This window comes from Nothoprocta perdicaria, unplaced genomic scaffold, assembly GCF_003342845.1.
Source record: "Nothoprocta perdicaria isolate Ctin4 unplaced genomic scaffold, notPer1 scaffold_197, whole genome shotgun sequence".
NCBI classification, from domain to species: domain Eukaryota; kingdom Metazoa; phylum Chordata; class Aves; order Tinamiformes; family Tinamidae; genus Nothoprocta; species Nothoprocta perdicaria.
The window spans coordinates 579,751-596,476 of record NW_020455171.1 but is presented as its reverse complement, the minus strand read 5'-3'; the positions used below and the strand labels follow the sequence as shown (position 1 = coordinate 596,476).

Sequence of the window (16,726 nt, the reverse complement as noted above, 5' to 3'; positions counted from 1 at the left end):
AAAAAAAAAAAAAAAAACACCATAAATCGTGTTCCACTGGTTACATTTTTTTAAAAAAAGAAACAGAGATTCTGAGTTTTGTGGTTAAAAATCCACCACGCTTATTTTTTACTGCCCTCCACACACGGTGGCAGGCATCACAGGCACTGCTATTCACTGAAACAAAAATGCCCAAGCAGGAATGCAACACGGAGACTTATCTATTCACAGTCAGAAGCAACCTCTGGCAGAACTGAAACATGTTCTGTTCTGCATGCTATTTACAGGAAGTGCTTGGAAAGATAATATCCTCTAGTATCTTAGGAAATGTAAACATTAACTTTCCGTAGGATAATTGTTTAAATGTTTGCAGTCCTGGAAATTGAATAATTTTGTTTATCCAGGAAAATCAGAGTGTAAACTTCTGGTACTCAGTTTGCTATCTTTCCAAGCACTTCCTGYAAATAGCATGCAATTTTCTCACCCTGGAGTTTAGACCTCATATGCGAATACATCAACAATTTTTTAATACTGCTTGAAAAAGAGGAGTCCTCATATTGGTAGAAGACTTAGGTGAAGGATTGCTTTAATTAAATATTTTGTCCTCTTGACTGGCCAGCTAACATTCATTATCCACATTCATTATTCTCATTCAACTGTGACTGCAGTTAGGACTTACCTGCTGGATACCATAGGTCCAGCCTTGCCTGATACGGTCTCTTGCCCATACATTGTGAGCATTCTCTGCTAGCTTATCCACCATAGCCTCTTGAGAGGGAGTCAGTTTGATAAAACTCAGATCCATGGGAGCAGGCTTATATCCACTTGAYAACTGGTAACTGTCAAAAAAAGCACCGAATTTACCGTTACCTTTCAGTAAGAAAATTTTAATACAAATTGCAAAAGAAGCCAATTACAAAGATGCATGTATGTAACATATCTATACAAATAATCTGTCTTTGGACAGAAAGAAAAATAATGCACTGACATACATCTTTGTTTCAAGCTAATTGTATCTGAATGGGACAATGTAGCTGGTAACAGAAGTGATCCAAAATGATCTAAAATAAAAATGTTTTGGAAGCATCTTAGTATTTTCACAAATTTAGAGCAGTAGATACAGATTAATGATTTCTATTTAAATACTTATGTAAACAATGCTGTTATTACCTTACTTAAAATAATATTTTCTTCCTGTTACAGACACGGATGTGAGAGACAAAACAAGCCAAACAGCTTACTCAAAAACACATATAAAGTTTATCTAATGTACATTTCTCTTTATAATATTTCATTTTTTAGCTATCCTTCAAGTTACAGGGTAAATTTCTACGCAGTTTTAAATATAAGCATTATTTCACAATAGAGCCAATTTTCTCACTATTTTTACCAATTCTAAGAATAAAGCATTATCTATTTTCATGAAGATGTTCCTACAGAATTCTAATCATCTCCCACTTGCTTATGACGAAGYCTTCTTCAGTAACAGATGCAATGTGTATTGGTAATGGATGAAAGCATGATTTACTCTCAATCCAAACTGACACTATGTAGCACCATGGGAATTTAGCAGCTTAAATTACCTTGAGCCCCAAAGTCTATGTAATGCCCCCATATGCCTGTGGGAGGCTTGCTCAGCACTTGTCTCCAGAGGGGAGAGGATGCATCAGCTTTTGAATAAGTACTTGTTAAAACCGCAACAATAATAACAATCAAATTCATTGGCTAGAAATTGACTTGTGCTACCATTAAAATTTTCAAAACATAAAGACTCTGACATATAGATTTGATTACAAATCTTTGATTCTTCACAATCTGGTTATACATAGAAATAGGCGAAAACATTCCATTTATATTAACTGATGATGACCTAGCAAAAAGCAACTGAATAATCATTCTGTTCCAATATTCCCCTTAATCTATGGATGAGAACAAAGCAAAAACATTTAAAAAAATCATTAAGACCCTTACAATATTGCAAGGAATGCTTCACAGCTTTGGGTAATAGCTAATATCTTAAAAAGAATCTGACTATTTATTGATTTTCACCCATGTCATTTTATATATTAATACACTGTTCTACAAACATCATTACATACGTCACTTAACTAATTCATAAATGTGGCTTTTTGGACTCATTCCACTGACAGATCCTTAAGCTAAACAAAAAATGTAAAGGTCCCAGGGCAAAACAGCCATCTCTTTAAACTTACACTTTGCCCAAATAGTCTAAAAATCTGAGGGTTACTTGGGTAGTTAACTCACCTCTAAGTGAGATGAGTTTGACTACTTAGTTCCATATCTCTTAATTACAGTAATCATTTTGATGATAATAAGTGAATCTGCCAATTGCTGACATTTTTCTCCACAATAAAGACAATCTAATTCAATTTCAGATAATGACATCAGTGATATATTTAAAGTTCTGAAGTTATACGGTGCAAAATACACATGCAGTATAAACATATCTGTCAAAGTTAGTGGTATGAGTCATTAACCAGTTTTATGTGCACTACGCTCTCTCCCTCTATCTTATCAGTTTCAGTATCAGGGTTTTTTAGGGTTCAGTAAACCTAATTAAGTTCAAGGTTTTTGCAGATTCAAACTCCATTTTTAAATTGCTTTTCCCCAGACACCAGCTAACTGCGTAGGCAGAAAAGAAAGGGACAGTTTATTCAATAACCTAAAAGCTCTGGCAGTGTACCAGGACAAAACTTCCTAGTAAAACAAAATTTCTGTCAGCAAAAGTTATTTTTGCAGTACACACTAGCTAGTTGTTCAAATTGGTATAGAAACACTTCTTTGCTGAGTGATGCTATATTAGAAATGGCAAATTTCTGTCAGTTAGAAATTTGCTTCTCCCCAGCTCTAACTAGTGTGGCTGTGATGCCAAACTCTGAAGGATAGACACAAATACAGAATTTTTGTCTTAATATTTTACAATCTTAACTGTTAAAAATAAGACATCATGAAAAAAAAAAAAAAAAAGAAAAGCAAAGGCTTAAGAAGAGAGACAGAGTAAAGCTGCTTGGAAAGTACAGAAGATGAGCTAACTGCATTCAAGTGATGCCTGCTGCCTTGCTTTTTAAAATAGCATAAAGTTTTTATGTTAAGCAGATATGAGAATAAATTATTACAGAAAAGTTGATCAAGTGTTTGGATATTCATCTGTACCATGTACAATAACAGAAATATCCAAAGACACAAAATATATCATCTCTTCTCCTATCCAAAGTTCACATTTTTAAACAATACATCCTCTAACATGAGCAATTATATGAAAACAGAGACCTTTCATGAAGATATCCTACATTCTGAATTAATTTATAAGAAGCATTAATAGCAAAAAGAGGCCAGGTAAATGAAAAACTCAAGTAGAGTCCAATACATTTATGCTCAAATAAATTCTAACAATAACATATTCTTACATAAAATTTATGCAGATTTTCCAAAATTAACAAAATGTATTTATATTAGCCAAAGAAATCAGCAGCCTGACAACTGTAACAATTACAACTCATTATTGTCTTTGATAAACAATTTCATATTCTTAGGATAAATTCATAATTGAATGTAACATAATCTAACATTGCAACAAGTTGTTAGGTTGATATTTATCAGTGCTTCTTGTGAAAACTAAAGTCAAGGGCTATTAAGGGGAGTCACCCTTTCAACATTCTTCCCAGTTGAAGCTCCAGAACAGTGATGTAAATTATATAGAGAAAAAATTTAGATTCTGTTTCTACCATTACAAAAATGTAATACATTCTGTTTATAATCAAAGTTAGCTATCAAAAAAGGTCATTCTGGATTTTTTTTAATTATTATTGCTAATTTAAGTAATATTCTTTTTCCTGTCTCATTTTTTGTTGGTACATTGTTCTTTCAAACTAGTCCCCTAAATCTGAGCTGAAGCTCAATTTATTTGTTCCCCAGTATCCCAGGCACTCTTGGATCCTCTGTCACTGCSATCTGGAACACTGGACATATCAACACAGAGGCACTGCATGGATGAGGTGTTTACCAAACCATGCAGCAAGTTCATTCTCAGCTATTTGGCAATCCGTATAAAACTAAGACAAGACAACTAAGTTGGAAAAATGATCAACTTATCTTCACAGTGCAGATGTCTGCTCATGTCTGAAATTCAGCAGTTCAGAGAACAGATTCTTGATGAACATAAGGCAAAAGTAGTATTTGAGATTCTCACAAGACTCTGTCCAGATTGTTCATGAAGATTTTTATACTAGTCTACGTATAAGCTTTAAAATCATGGGCTCAAATGTACCTTGGGCTTTATCACTTGCCTTCATATGCCTATTACCAAGTACAGTTTCACTATTTTCAATTGTGTTGAAAATTGTGCTCTCARACTCTTCAAGTTTCTAACGGGGGGTCACACTAGCCCTGAGAAAGCAAAAAGGGCACTTTGCCTGAGCAACAAAAGCTGATCTCAGAGCTGCAGCGGTAGAGTGCACTACACCAGCATAAGCATCATAAAAGATCTTTTCCTAAGGGAAAAAGCAGCTGTACTAGTCTCCTCCAGTTCAAGTCACTACATGTTCATTCTAGGACTTCTAAAGGGCTCTYTAAATATTAGCAGAACAGCGAAATATATTGTCAAATTTGCTATAAAAAYGTAAAGAATGTGTAAAATCTTTACAAAGTGTCTACAGTACTACAGTACATTATCTACAAAAAGAGTTTTGAAATGATCAAATGATTGCCAGAAATTTCAATAAATCATATAAAATTTTAATTTTGCATATGAGATGGTAAATATGTAAAGAAACAGCATGTTTGTAGGTACGTGAAAATTTCTGAAAACTCAGACATACGTGCAAGTATCAACAAAGCTAGAAATATGATAGAAATAGATATGATACATTAAAAACACATTTTACTTAACTCATATTGCCTAAGAAAAACATCATCAAAAAAAGGTATTTCAACTTACTTCTTTGGAAGTTTCATTTTTTTCACTTTTTCTTCAGCATGTTCATCTGCAATTCCAACATGGCTGCCTAACGCTAGCAGGGTTCTAGAACACAGAAATAGGTGATAAATTACTGTCAGAATTACTATTCAGAGTTTTAAATTGATAAATAAATGACACTAAAAAAAAAGGAATAACAACATAGCTTGTATTATCATATGGAAAGATCAACACCTTTTTGTACATGTCGCACATTTCTTGTTGATGTTAAGAAAATACCACAAGATGTTCTTAAATTATTTATGTACACTAAATGAGTGAAAAACTTAAAAAAAAGAATTATCTTACAGTTTACCTATTTAATCTCTATGAGACATCAGTTCAAAGATTCCCTTCTCTTAACATATATTTATAGCAAAAATGAATTGTACAGAAATATTGGTCAAACATATTCTAAAGATTCCTTAAACTGAGCAAAGAAAGCACCATAAATTATCTTATGGATGAAATATGCTATAGAAATGTATGCATCAAAGTATATTGATTCTGAGAAATCATTTTGACATGTTTTTTCATAATTTTTTAAAAAGTTATTCTTACTTTTTTTCTTTCAGAATTTACAGATGTCTTCATAACAGCAGTAATTATTTCCTCCCCAGCTTAATCTCAGATACAATGTTGGAAGAAGTACATGTTCACATTTTTAGCATGAAGACAATGAGTTTTGTTTTTTCTCCTCACAGTGAAACTCRTCTTAACTATTAACAATTTGTGTGTGGTACCATTGCTTTATGCCAACATCCTTTTATGACATGTTTTTTACTTCAAAGATGATGAAAGCAGAAAAAGCAAAATCAGTCAGTTTTCATTTTCAGAATGTTTGCCTGTGAACAGGCTCAAACATATTAATAGTTTTTTGATTATCTCAAACCTCTTCCTCACACTCCCATTATCTAACATCATCTTAAGTCTCATTCTTCTTAAGTCTCATTCATTTCCAGGAGCTGATCTATTAATCATGAATTATTTGTTTTTGCATTTACTTTCAATACTGATTATCAAATTTTACTTCCTGTAACCCAGACACATTACTAAAATGTTGTCAAGAAAATGAAAATAAATCCTGGACAAGAGATATAGATCACTCTSGCTTTAAAAGGAGGCAGAGCTACAGTGTCCTCAGAATATCCTTCAGTCTTTACAATCTCTGGGAGAAAATGTAGGGCAAAAAAAATGTAAAACAAAATGAAGACATAAATGTAAATGTAAAATGTCAATGTGAAAATATCACAGATCTTAGCCAAAAGGCCGAGAAGCGATATGTACAGGCAGACTGTAATTATGAAAAGCAAATCAGAGAATGGAAAACAATTTGCTACTCTCCCTCTTTGCTATCCATCTTTTTGAATGTAGTGAAACTTAACATCTTTTGAATGCAGTGAAGCTTAACAGTTTTAATAACTCATTTTCAGTTTAGTACATTCTTTTTGTTGTTCTAGTCTATATTTCTGTTATCAAATATATAACAGAAGAAACCACTTTTCATACACAAAATTTCTTATTTCCAAATTTGCCTCCCAGGACCTTTTAATTTTCTTACATTTTAATTTATCTCACATCTGAGAATGAAATATTACTGACTGAAGTTACTAAATATGGAGTCAGCACCTGAGGGTGATATATATGCCTTTGTTTGAAATGAATTATGCAAGAGAAATCAGAAATGTAAACTTTGTTCTCAATTTTCCCACTATTTAAGAAACCTGGAAAACAGGGTTCTTTAATAAATACCACAGACTCCACCTCTTGCTTTACTATATTATCCACTCTTGAACTAGATTCAAAAAGCTGAATCTCTTGCAATATTCCTCTAGACAGGTGAGTCATCACAGAATTACAGAATGGTTGAGGTCAGAAGATGCTTTTGGAGACCATCTAGTCCAATTTCCTACCCCTCAAGCAGGGTCACCTCAAGCTCATGGCACAGAATCGCATCAAGATAGGTTTTGAATGTCTCCAAAGAAGGAGAATCTACAACCTTGCTGGGCAGCCTCTGCCAGTGCTCTGTCACGCTCACAGTMAAGAAGTATTTTCTCGTGTCCACATGGAACTTCCTGTGGTTCAGTTTGTGCCCACTGCCTCTTGTTCTGTTTCTGGGTTCCACTGAAAATAGTCTGGCCCCAACCTCCTAACACTCTCCCTTAGGATATTTATAAGATCTCTTTTCAGTCTTCCCCTCTCCAGGCTTAACAGGCACAGCTCTCTCAGCCTTTCCTCCTAAGACAGATGCCTTCATCCCTTATTCTTCGTAGTCCTACATTGGACTCTTCTCCTGTAGCTCCATGTCTCCCTTGTAYTGGGGAGTCTAGAACTGGACATAGTACTCCAAGCACCTCAGGATACCACTGAGCTCCTTGGTCACAAGGGCACGTGTGGATGCATGGTCAGCATCTTGTCCTGCCCAGCTCCTTCTCCATGGGGCTGCTTTCCAGTAGGTCAACCCCTAACATCATACACTTCAAGGAGATTCTTAAAGTATATTTTCAGCTTAGTCTACAGGAGGTAAACCATACTACACTCTAAACCCAACTTACACCCTCTAAATCCCATTTTTAGATTAGATGTTAAAAGTTAAATACCAGGAAATCAATCTACAATATTTTCCTTCTGCAATACACATTATCTGCTAATAACAGTCCACACAGCTAAATTTAATTGGCATAAGCCATATCCAAATCCTGTCTAGATCTCTCATCTATCACCAGCATAAGCAGGAGAACACGTTTAAGAGTAGAAAACAAGATGGAGGAGCTGACTTTTATTAACTCTAATTTTCTTGTACTGTAAATAATCTTAAAAACAGGAATTTGAACTTTATATTATCAAGACAGAGCAGTACAAATGAAAGTACAAATAAAATGGCTACTTGGACCTTAGAATTAGGTTTTAATCACTTCTCCATTCACTTTTCAAGCAGATTCATCAATAGTAAAGGGAGAAAGAGCCCTGAAGAGCCCTTAAGTACTTAAGAGCTAGAGAAGAAAACTAGAAGCAGCTGAATAGAGCCTTCAGTATAATATTGATACGTATAATTATCACATGCACAGCTTTGCAAATACATAGAAATGGAAGAGTCAGTCACAGAAAAATAAACAAAACAGAATAAAAGACCAACCTATAAAATGAACCTAAAAATGGACAGAAACAGTATCCATGTGCAAGCATATTTAAATCCTATGACATTTTCAGTGGTAACACTTTCCTGAATCTTGACATTTCATACAGTTTATCATTTATCATTAATACAGTGTTCAATCATGTTGAAAAATACAAGGAGTAATGAAAGAAATTTTGTGCCAGATAATATGACTCCGAACATCCTTGTTTTCTGCCTCTTTTATCTAATAGAGCTGGCAGCAAAATTGGCAAAAAGCCAACAGAGAAATCCAGTTACAGTAAGGAGTTGTACTCGTCATCTTGCAACTACCTCAAGAATGTAGTAAACAGTTCAACACAAATTGTAAAGAATTGAATATTTAGTATGTAGGCAATTAGAGGAAGATTTTTTTTTGTTTCCATCTTCTCCTCTCGTCCACTGAAGTAGACTTGTAATATCAAGTAAAGAACTAGTTAAAGTAGTTTAATGTTCAAGTTATCGTTGCATTTATCAACCAAGATGGATTAACCCATTCATTTCTCACTTCAGAAATGAAATGAGTTTGACATTCTCATTCTAGTCCCCAAATACTTGATGATGCAAAATTAGAACTACATACTTAACAAAACAAGGATCAATAGAAGAACAAAATGGAAACTGAGCTCAGTAAGCATATAAACTTCAAAATTCAGAGAAAGACTTCRTGCTTCATGGCTTTCCAGAAAAGATGCAGTACGTCATCCTTTGTCAATATTGAGAACAGGGAAAAGTAACTATATTTTCAAAAGAGTGACAGGAGAACCACATACACTTCTGGGGCACAGCATACACCAGATTAAGAAAAATTTTTTAGCATGTTGGCAATGCAATGCTACATATGGAAGAAATTATTTAAGATTGCCATCAAATTAGCAGCAGAGTAAGAACAGACCTGGTGGAACTAGTACTGGTGACACAGAAATAGCAGCAAAAGGCCCTGAGGCAAAGCCCATTATTAACCACATACAAAAAAAAAGTGTTCTTTGTCAAAGTATATTTTTTCAAATAATTAAACCAAATATATATATTATATATATATAAAAAATATATAATATTATATATATTATATATATTATTTATATTATATATATTATACATATATAAAAGTGTTTATTCAAAGCCTCAATCTAGGCTAGATAAAAATAGCTCCCAAACTGCCAGTTCATAGCAGGCATAATCACCACTGCAAATCTTTATGGAGAAAAGGTTAACTGTAAGCTTTAAAATTTCTAGGAACTTACTTGAGTGTTTCAAACTTACTTGAGTGTTTCAAGTGACATTTGCAAATTATAATTTCTTTCCTGCTCCGGCAATTTTGAGAACTCCACTAAGCATGGGTGTTGTCTTTTGTTGTCATCTCTAACCTGAAAAAAAAGAGTCAAATAAATTTTAAATTATAAATTGTTTATATATATATATGTGTGTATATATATATATATATATAAAAAAGTGTCTCAAAGAAGATTAGTTTAAATTTTAAAACAAATCAAACACAAACTACTTATGACTTATCTTCTCAGCATTACTCAAACTGAACAGCAATTCAATTTAAAAAACGCCCTATTCTCAGAGTAATATCATTCTGTGTYGGTGAGGCAGAATTTTCATTTGCAAATAAAAGGTTTCTAAAGTGGAATATATGATAATTTGCATATTTTATTACATGTATGTTCAAAAAAAGTACAAAGTCAATGCTGTGTTTTGATGTATGTCCATAAAGTAATTTTATTTAGAAGTCGTTCGCAATTCAGCTTCAACCCTGTACTTGAAAAAATATGTCTCTAATTTGATATGAATACTATTAAGTAATTATCCCAGGAAAGTAACAATATTCAGAATTAAGGATAAATCTACCCTCTCCCTTAATTCAGCAAATATTTGTATTTCTTAAAATTATGGCAGTGGCATACAAGCAGAAAAAAAAAAAAATGTTAAACAGTCACAAATCATAAATTTACCTGCACTGCAGTGTAATGAGAGTCATAAAGACACTAATCAACAAATTTTATATACTTAACACTAATATTTTATATACTTAAAATCATAATTTGTAAAAATATAAATAAATAAATTGTACAATTTCAGTTTAATGCAGTTCATAATCAGGAAGGGAAGACTGAGTATTACACCGCTCTCAGCTTTGAAAATTTAATTTACTGCTATTCAGTCAACAAAATCTGTAACAATTGTCTTGTTAGAGGACTTGATTAGTAAAATATTGTTTTGAAAAATATTAGCTAAAAGATTCAAATAAAAATGTTGGTTGGTCATTTGAGACTACCTTCTTCCCCCATACTTGAAGCATTTTTTCTATGCAAAGTTATAAAAGAAAAAAAATGAAGGATGGAATTTTTCCTTTGGCACTTATTTGTGGAACTTAAATTTACTTAATTTCCAAGCTGAGCAGATTGGAAACTAASAGATGATAACACTAACAGATGATAAACTTTGAAAATCATGAAGGAAGGAAAAGAAAGTTGGATCAGCAAACAGCAATAAATCCCAGCATATTTTTCCCCTGACAGGACATGCAGAGTTGTTATTCACTTGACACCTAACAAGTAACAGCTGTGCCACTGAAGACTTTACAACCTCCACAGCTTCTGAGGGAGGCAGCCAGCCAACAAAACGCTGAGAGTTAATGTGTTTTGCTCCACCAGATGCAGACTGGGGAGCACTTCAACAATTCCACCCACAGCATGGTTGGTAGCGAAGAACAATGCAGTGTAGGGGAGGACATCATAAGCCTAAACATATGCTTCTGTTCAAGAGACCCTGAGGAGAGGTACACTGAGCAGTGACTCCTGCTCATGAAGGCAGCTTGAAAAGCTCTGTTGATACAAATATACTAGATCTATGCTACTAAAGCATCTTTTTCTTATTGTTCTTTAAAGTTGTAAAGTGAAAGTGGCTGCAAAACTAATATTAACTACGAATTTTGATGAATCAGATAATATTGCTGGAAAACACAGTATGAGCATTTGAGGTTAATAAGCAAAATTGATACAGTTGTTCAAAATCATCATTTGTACTCATTTAGTGAATATAAGACGTCTTTTAAATTATATTAACTGAAAAAAGAACAAGGGCAGAATTTTCAATGATATGGTACCATCAAACAAGGTACAATCCATTCTCAGTAGTTTTGTTTGATCTGTAATTCAAATAAAGAATCAGAGCTGATGTTTAAAAACTAAGAAAGTCAATAGTTTATAAACTGGCATAAAAATTTGGGCTTTCAAAAAGTAATCCATCACATTTAAACTGACTGCTTGCCCTGTATATTGAATCAAATAGAGAAGCTTTTCTCAGAATATTTTAATGCAATTGTCTTAAAATGGAAAAGTTTATTATGCCAATAAATTCAAATGCAGTATCTACGATTATACTTACAAAACCTGTATCATAACCTGGGTGCACAAACAATGTGTATTAGGGAAAAGAAAGATAAAATGGGCACCTGCACACCTTGGACTATGGATAAAGTTTCTCTAACTTCAAATACTGAGTGTTAGTCACACGTGTACCCACAGCATGAACATGAACATAGATCATTGAAAATTGATTTTTTTCCATAAATTTCAAATTTATTTTTTATTAATTGGCTTSTATTTGTATTAGTTTTGTGTTACACTGATAACTGAACTGGAGGCCACTATTCAATCTGGATGTTTTAATATCATCAGATTATAAGACAACTTGCATTTCTCTATAACATATCTGAGTAATATATTTTCACTTTTCTAACTGCATAGTAATTATCCAGCTGAATAGCAGACAGTTGGTTCATAAATTGCAAAATATTCACAGTCCCCAGGGAATCTTTCTCTGCATTTGATGATATTTAGATTCCTTGGGCAGTCAAAGCTAACAATTTAACAGTCAACTGACTCCATCAAGATCGTTAGCAGCTAAGAGAAATGTTTATAAACGGACACAGAAAAGTTTTATTTTCAGATTTATTTTCCAGACTTATAGTAATATGTACTAATAGGAAATCAGTATAGTCTCCGATAAGAAGGACCCTCTAGTTCTCATTAGAACTAGTTTAAATCTTAGACTTTATATTTTTTCTTCATATTTCCAACATTAATTATATTTCCACTGGTAATTCTATTYAAGTCTTCAACTACAATATGTAATATTCCTATCACATACTCAACATTTCTAGGTTATCTTACACCCTTTTTTGAGCACAGTATAAGATCTATGGCCTTACAAATATTATATACATGGCAGAACTTGTGACGCATATGAATTCTTAACTTTTGTCGCTGGTTTTAAATGTATAGCAAAGGCCAGGATAAATTAATATATGCAGGTGCATGTCATGCATACCAAGTTGGGCAACTATGTACTTCTCATATTTGGGTCCCTAATAAAGCAGCTACAAAAKTACTCAAAATATGCTCTAGCTTTGTTATCTTACTTGGCTACTTTGTTTTTTTGCAAGTACAAATTCAGTAGTAGAAGWGCATGCAATACTGGAAGACACTAAGCACCAATCTGATGAAACATATATCTAGARGGGAATATAAAATACAATGAATGGCAAATTTCTGGAATAATCTAAGGAGTCATTTGAGCATAAGAAATATCTGCCTTCTAGCTTATTTGCTGGATTTTTCATGACACAAACTTTTAAAGCTGAAAAAACACTACTCCTTCAAAAGGGCTAGCTACATGTAATATATTACAGCCAGGGAAAGGAAGATGGATAACTTAAAATATTTAGTATCTGGGTACATTCTGAATATAATAAATGTTTAAATCTATAACCTGTYTGTTTAAAACAAAATAATGTTCAAGGATGCAACTAGATTCTTTATGGTATGTAATTGTACACTAAAAGTACTTGCAGGCTACTTCATAACTGGTAATGATTATCTCACAGTTAGCATTTTTTTTTTATCTGAATTGGTGAGGAAGGCAACAAAAAGGCCAGCAAGACTATTCTGTTAATCAGCTATTTCCAAGTACTATAGTATGCTATTCCAAATATAATATCTACACACCAGTTGTTACATTAAATAAGTAGTCTAAATTCCTCAGAAAACCAAAATTGTTTCTTAACATAAATACATATATATGTTTCTTTATATATGTTTTTTTCAAATTTTCATCAAGTATCTACTATGTGCCCTGCACACTCTTCAGAAGACTAGTCAATACCATTTGGAATTCAAATAGCTAGCCTCTAGACTTCTTTTATAAATGGCTAAAAACATCTGATTAACACAGTACATCACATCCTCCTTTTCATAAGCCAGAAGTCACACAGTTTCTTCTGCTTTGCTCTATGAGAAATAGCAAAGAGATAATAAAACAGCACAGGGAACATGTAAATCATACCCATTTTTTTTTGAAGAGGAAAAAATGGAGAAAGAAAAAATTAATGGCATTCTACCCTTAGAAAAAATAGTAACAGTTACTTTCCATCCACGTGGGACTCTTAAACAATTTATGTCCATCAATAAAAGTAAGCAGAAGCATCTGTTTTATTGTCACTCCACCAGGCAACTATTTTACTGAGAAGTCCAAAGGTAATCTAGCACAGCTCTTGGCATGGGTTAGAAAAAGCCTGAAAAGCTGTCTCGCATATAAGAAAACCATGTTAAACTGTATGTTGAACAATGTCATCCTTCTCTCTGACTGAAATGTTTACCCCAAAGAACAAATAAGAGGATGAGAAATCCTTGAGGTGCTTTCTGCACTGTCAGGTAGAGTGGCTGAATATTTAAGCAGCAAACAGCTTTAATTTCAGAATTTTGATTCAGAAATACATAAGCACTATTGGTCACTTCCGGAGGAAAGAGTCCAAAACCCTGCTAATTTTGGCAGGAGAGGAAAAAAATTAGTGCCATTATAACAACGAAACCAATTTATCAAATAATATYATACAATTAACAGAAAATGAAGTTGGAAGGTACATACCGGTCCATACTGCCAGCCAAGTTCAATTTTGTTCATAACCCATAGTTCATGGATGTTCTCTGCTAATTTTTCTCTAATCCTTTCCAGATGGGGAGGCAACACAATCTGAAGAGAAAAGCAAGAGGCTGTTATAAGTTGCCTCACAGTGCTAGCCATAACTGGCAAACTTTGGAACCAGCTACTCAAAGTGAGTGAGAATTCTTAGATCAACAAGCATATTTTACTCTATGCTCTTATGAGTTACAGAGTTAGATCAGCAAGTGAAAATAGTTCTAAATCCAATAGAGCCAAATGGAATGGAATATATTCTTGGCGGATGACCAGAAACCATCCAAATGGATGGCATTTCTTAGCTAACAAAAAATAAATTTTCAATAACCAGTGTAACTTTCTAAATCACTTYAGTCAAACACTAACACTTGAAAATTGAGCTCCAATTAAAGAAAAAAAAAAAAGATAATGATGACAGCTGACAAGTGAGATCAAGACAGCAAGGCATCTCCAAAATTTTAAGCTAGGTAACTACTTCAAAACCTAGAAATCTTAAAAAATAATGTTCTGTAAAWCACGGTAATGTTACTATCTAGTATCACAGGACAATAATTGCATGATATATGCAGAATGCCATATTTAGTACATATTGCAAACTATCTAGGTCCATTTTCTTTATGATTTTCAGAAATGAAGTCCCTAAATCTGGCAAAACCTGAACATACAGTGCCCAAAAGTCTGCATCATCCAGAACTCAGTGTAAAATGAACTATTGTGATCTGTGATCAGAGAAAACACTCTTTGCTATCAGATAAGCTGCTAAAGAATTACTAGTCTTCTTAATTAAGTTAAATAAAAGGAAATATACATATTATTTGCTATCTGTAGTCAGTCAAAATACCTCCTGCAACCTGCAAGGCCAGTAAAGAAAATAGGACTGAATCTGTTCTAAACCTTTTACAATGATGAAATGTCTAATTTTAAAGAGCAATAAAATTGYCTAGTAGCAAATATAACAAGGAGCGAAACATAACAAAATTCAAATACTCTTCTGCTGTGCATTCTAAATTAAGGRTTAAACATATTCTTCATTACAGTGCTTGTGAGCAGAAACATGAAATTTGGGGTAAGTACTATGAGACTTTACTATACCTTTGTATTCAAATTTTCAACTTCTGGTAAAGAAATGTAGCAACCAAACCCCAAGAAAAAAAACCCAACTTGGAGAAAAGATGCAAACTCAGTTAAGTTTGAATTAAAAWAAGCCAATAATATATCCTGGTAAAAGGGAGGAGACAGTGTTCAAGTTCCCTACCTGGCTGGTATCTACAGGAACTGGGGTGAAAGCTGCTTGTGASAGAGAGATAGTGGGGCCCAGCAAGTCTCTCGTATAGCTGCGATCCTGCTTGTACTCGCGGCTGTGCTCCACTTTGAGTTTCTCCTTTGGGAGGACAGCTTCAAAGCAAGGGGCATACCCAGGTGGAGGAAGGAATTTGAACTCTCCATGGCGACCTCCAAGCAAGAAACGAACCCTGTAAATATTAGAGTTAACTTAAGTAACTGACACCTCTGATGTCAAAGGCAATTGGTCTGTGGACCTAAGAACTAATGAACAACTAGGAGTAGAGCAGAGCAGAGAAGAGAAGAGGAGAGAAGAGAAAAAACTTATTGAACACTTAAAAAAAGTTACATCTTATTTGGATTCTTTAACATTCTCTACTAGTGATGGAGTTTAGAAAGTAGTAGGGCCTACAACTTGATGAAAATTATCCTCTTCTTTCCTTTTGTTTACCTCCACAACAATAAAAATATTCTAAATTGGAGATACTAAAGGAGAAGAAAGAGGAAAGATGAAAATGACTTAACTTCACTTGCCTATGCAGTAATTTGTAGCCTTCCTAGTCTCTGMAAGGAGAGGCTATAACCAAAAGCAACCAACCTCTGAACTCTCTCCATTGAAGATTTGAGAGAAGAGCCCAAAAACAGCATAACATGATTTTCTTTTCTGCCACAGAAGGCTAAATCCTAAGGACACAATACTAAAAATTCCCATACTCTTACATTATCAGAAACCTAGGGGAAAGCGTTATTTCATTCATTACAAAATGGTGAATTTTCCRTGTTTGCTACTGAAAAATCCAGTGAATGAGATGATCATGAAGTAGCAATGACATAAGATCCCCCAAAAAAATCCTTCTCAGACCATAATCATCCAAGAAAGAACCAAAAAATAAATTCAAATAAAGCATCCTGGTGTTAACAGCAGAATGATTTTGTCTCTTTTTTGTCTCCAGAATAACATTCAGCATGTGAATAACATCYATCACATACTTCTCTCATGTTTATGGTTTGCATCGTAGCATGCAGCTTTGCCAACATACCTATTGTCACTGCATTATCTATGACAAAATCTAATGCATCTGGAACAAAAGGTGACATCCTTGACTTTTACAGCACTTAACATAGTCTTAAAATGATCCCTAACAGCATTATTCTGTCTCCCAAAAAGTCAATTTCCAGGCTTTACCTTGGCCACAGCTCTGCTAAATTCAGTCCCTCTGCTCAAGCATCACAGTCTCTTTTTAATATTACAGTCCCAAACTATTTAATATGCAGAAGGAGAAATTTGGCACCTCAAATATGACTTGAAATTTTATGGAAAATCACTACAGCAATCAGAATACAGATTG

The 16,726-nt window shown here is 33.8% G+C and overlaps 1 protein-coding gene across 1 annotated transcript in view; it reads right to left on the bottom strand.

The window, feature by feature from the left end:
- Positions 1–16,726, bottom strand: part of RYR2 (ryanodine receptor 2) — a 312,795-nt gene that overhangs the window by 130,612 nt on the left and 165,457 nt on the right. The window contains 5 exon segments of the mRNA XM_026037372.1: positions 659–818; positions 4,937–5,020; positions 9,372–9,475; positions 14,046–14,150; positions 15,352–15,568. Coding sequence (XP_025893157.1) covers positions 659–818; positions 4,937–5,020; positions 9,372–9,475; positions 14,046–14,150; positions 15,352–15,568 — 670 coding nt within the window.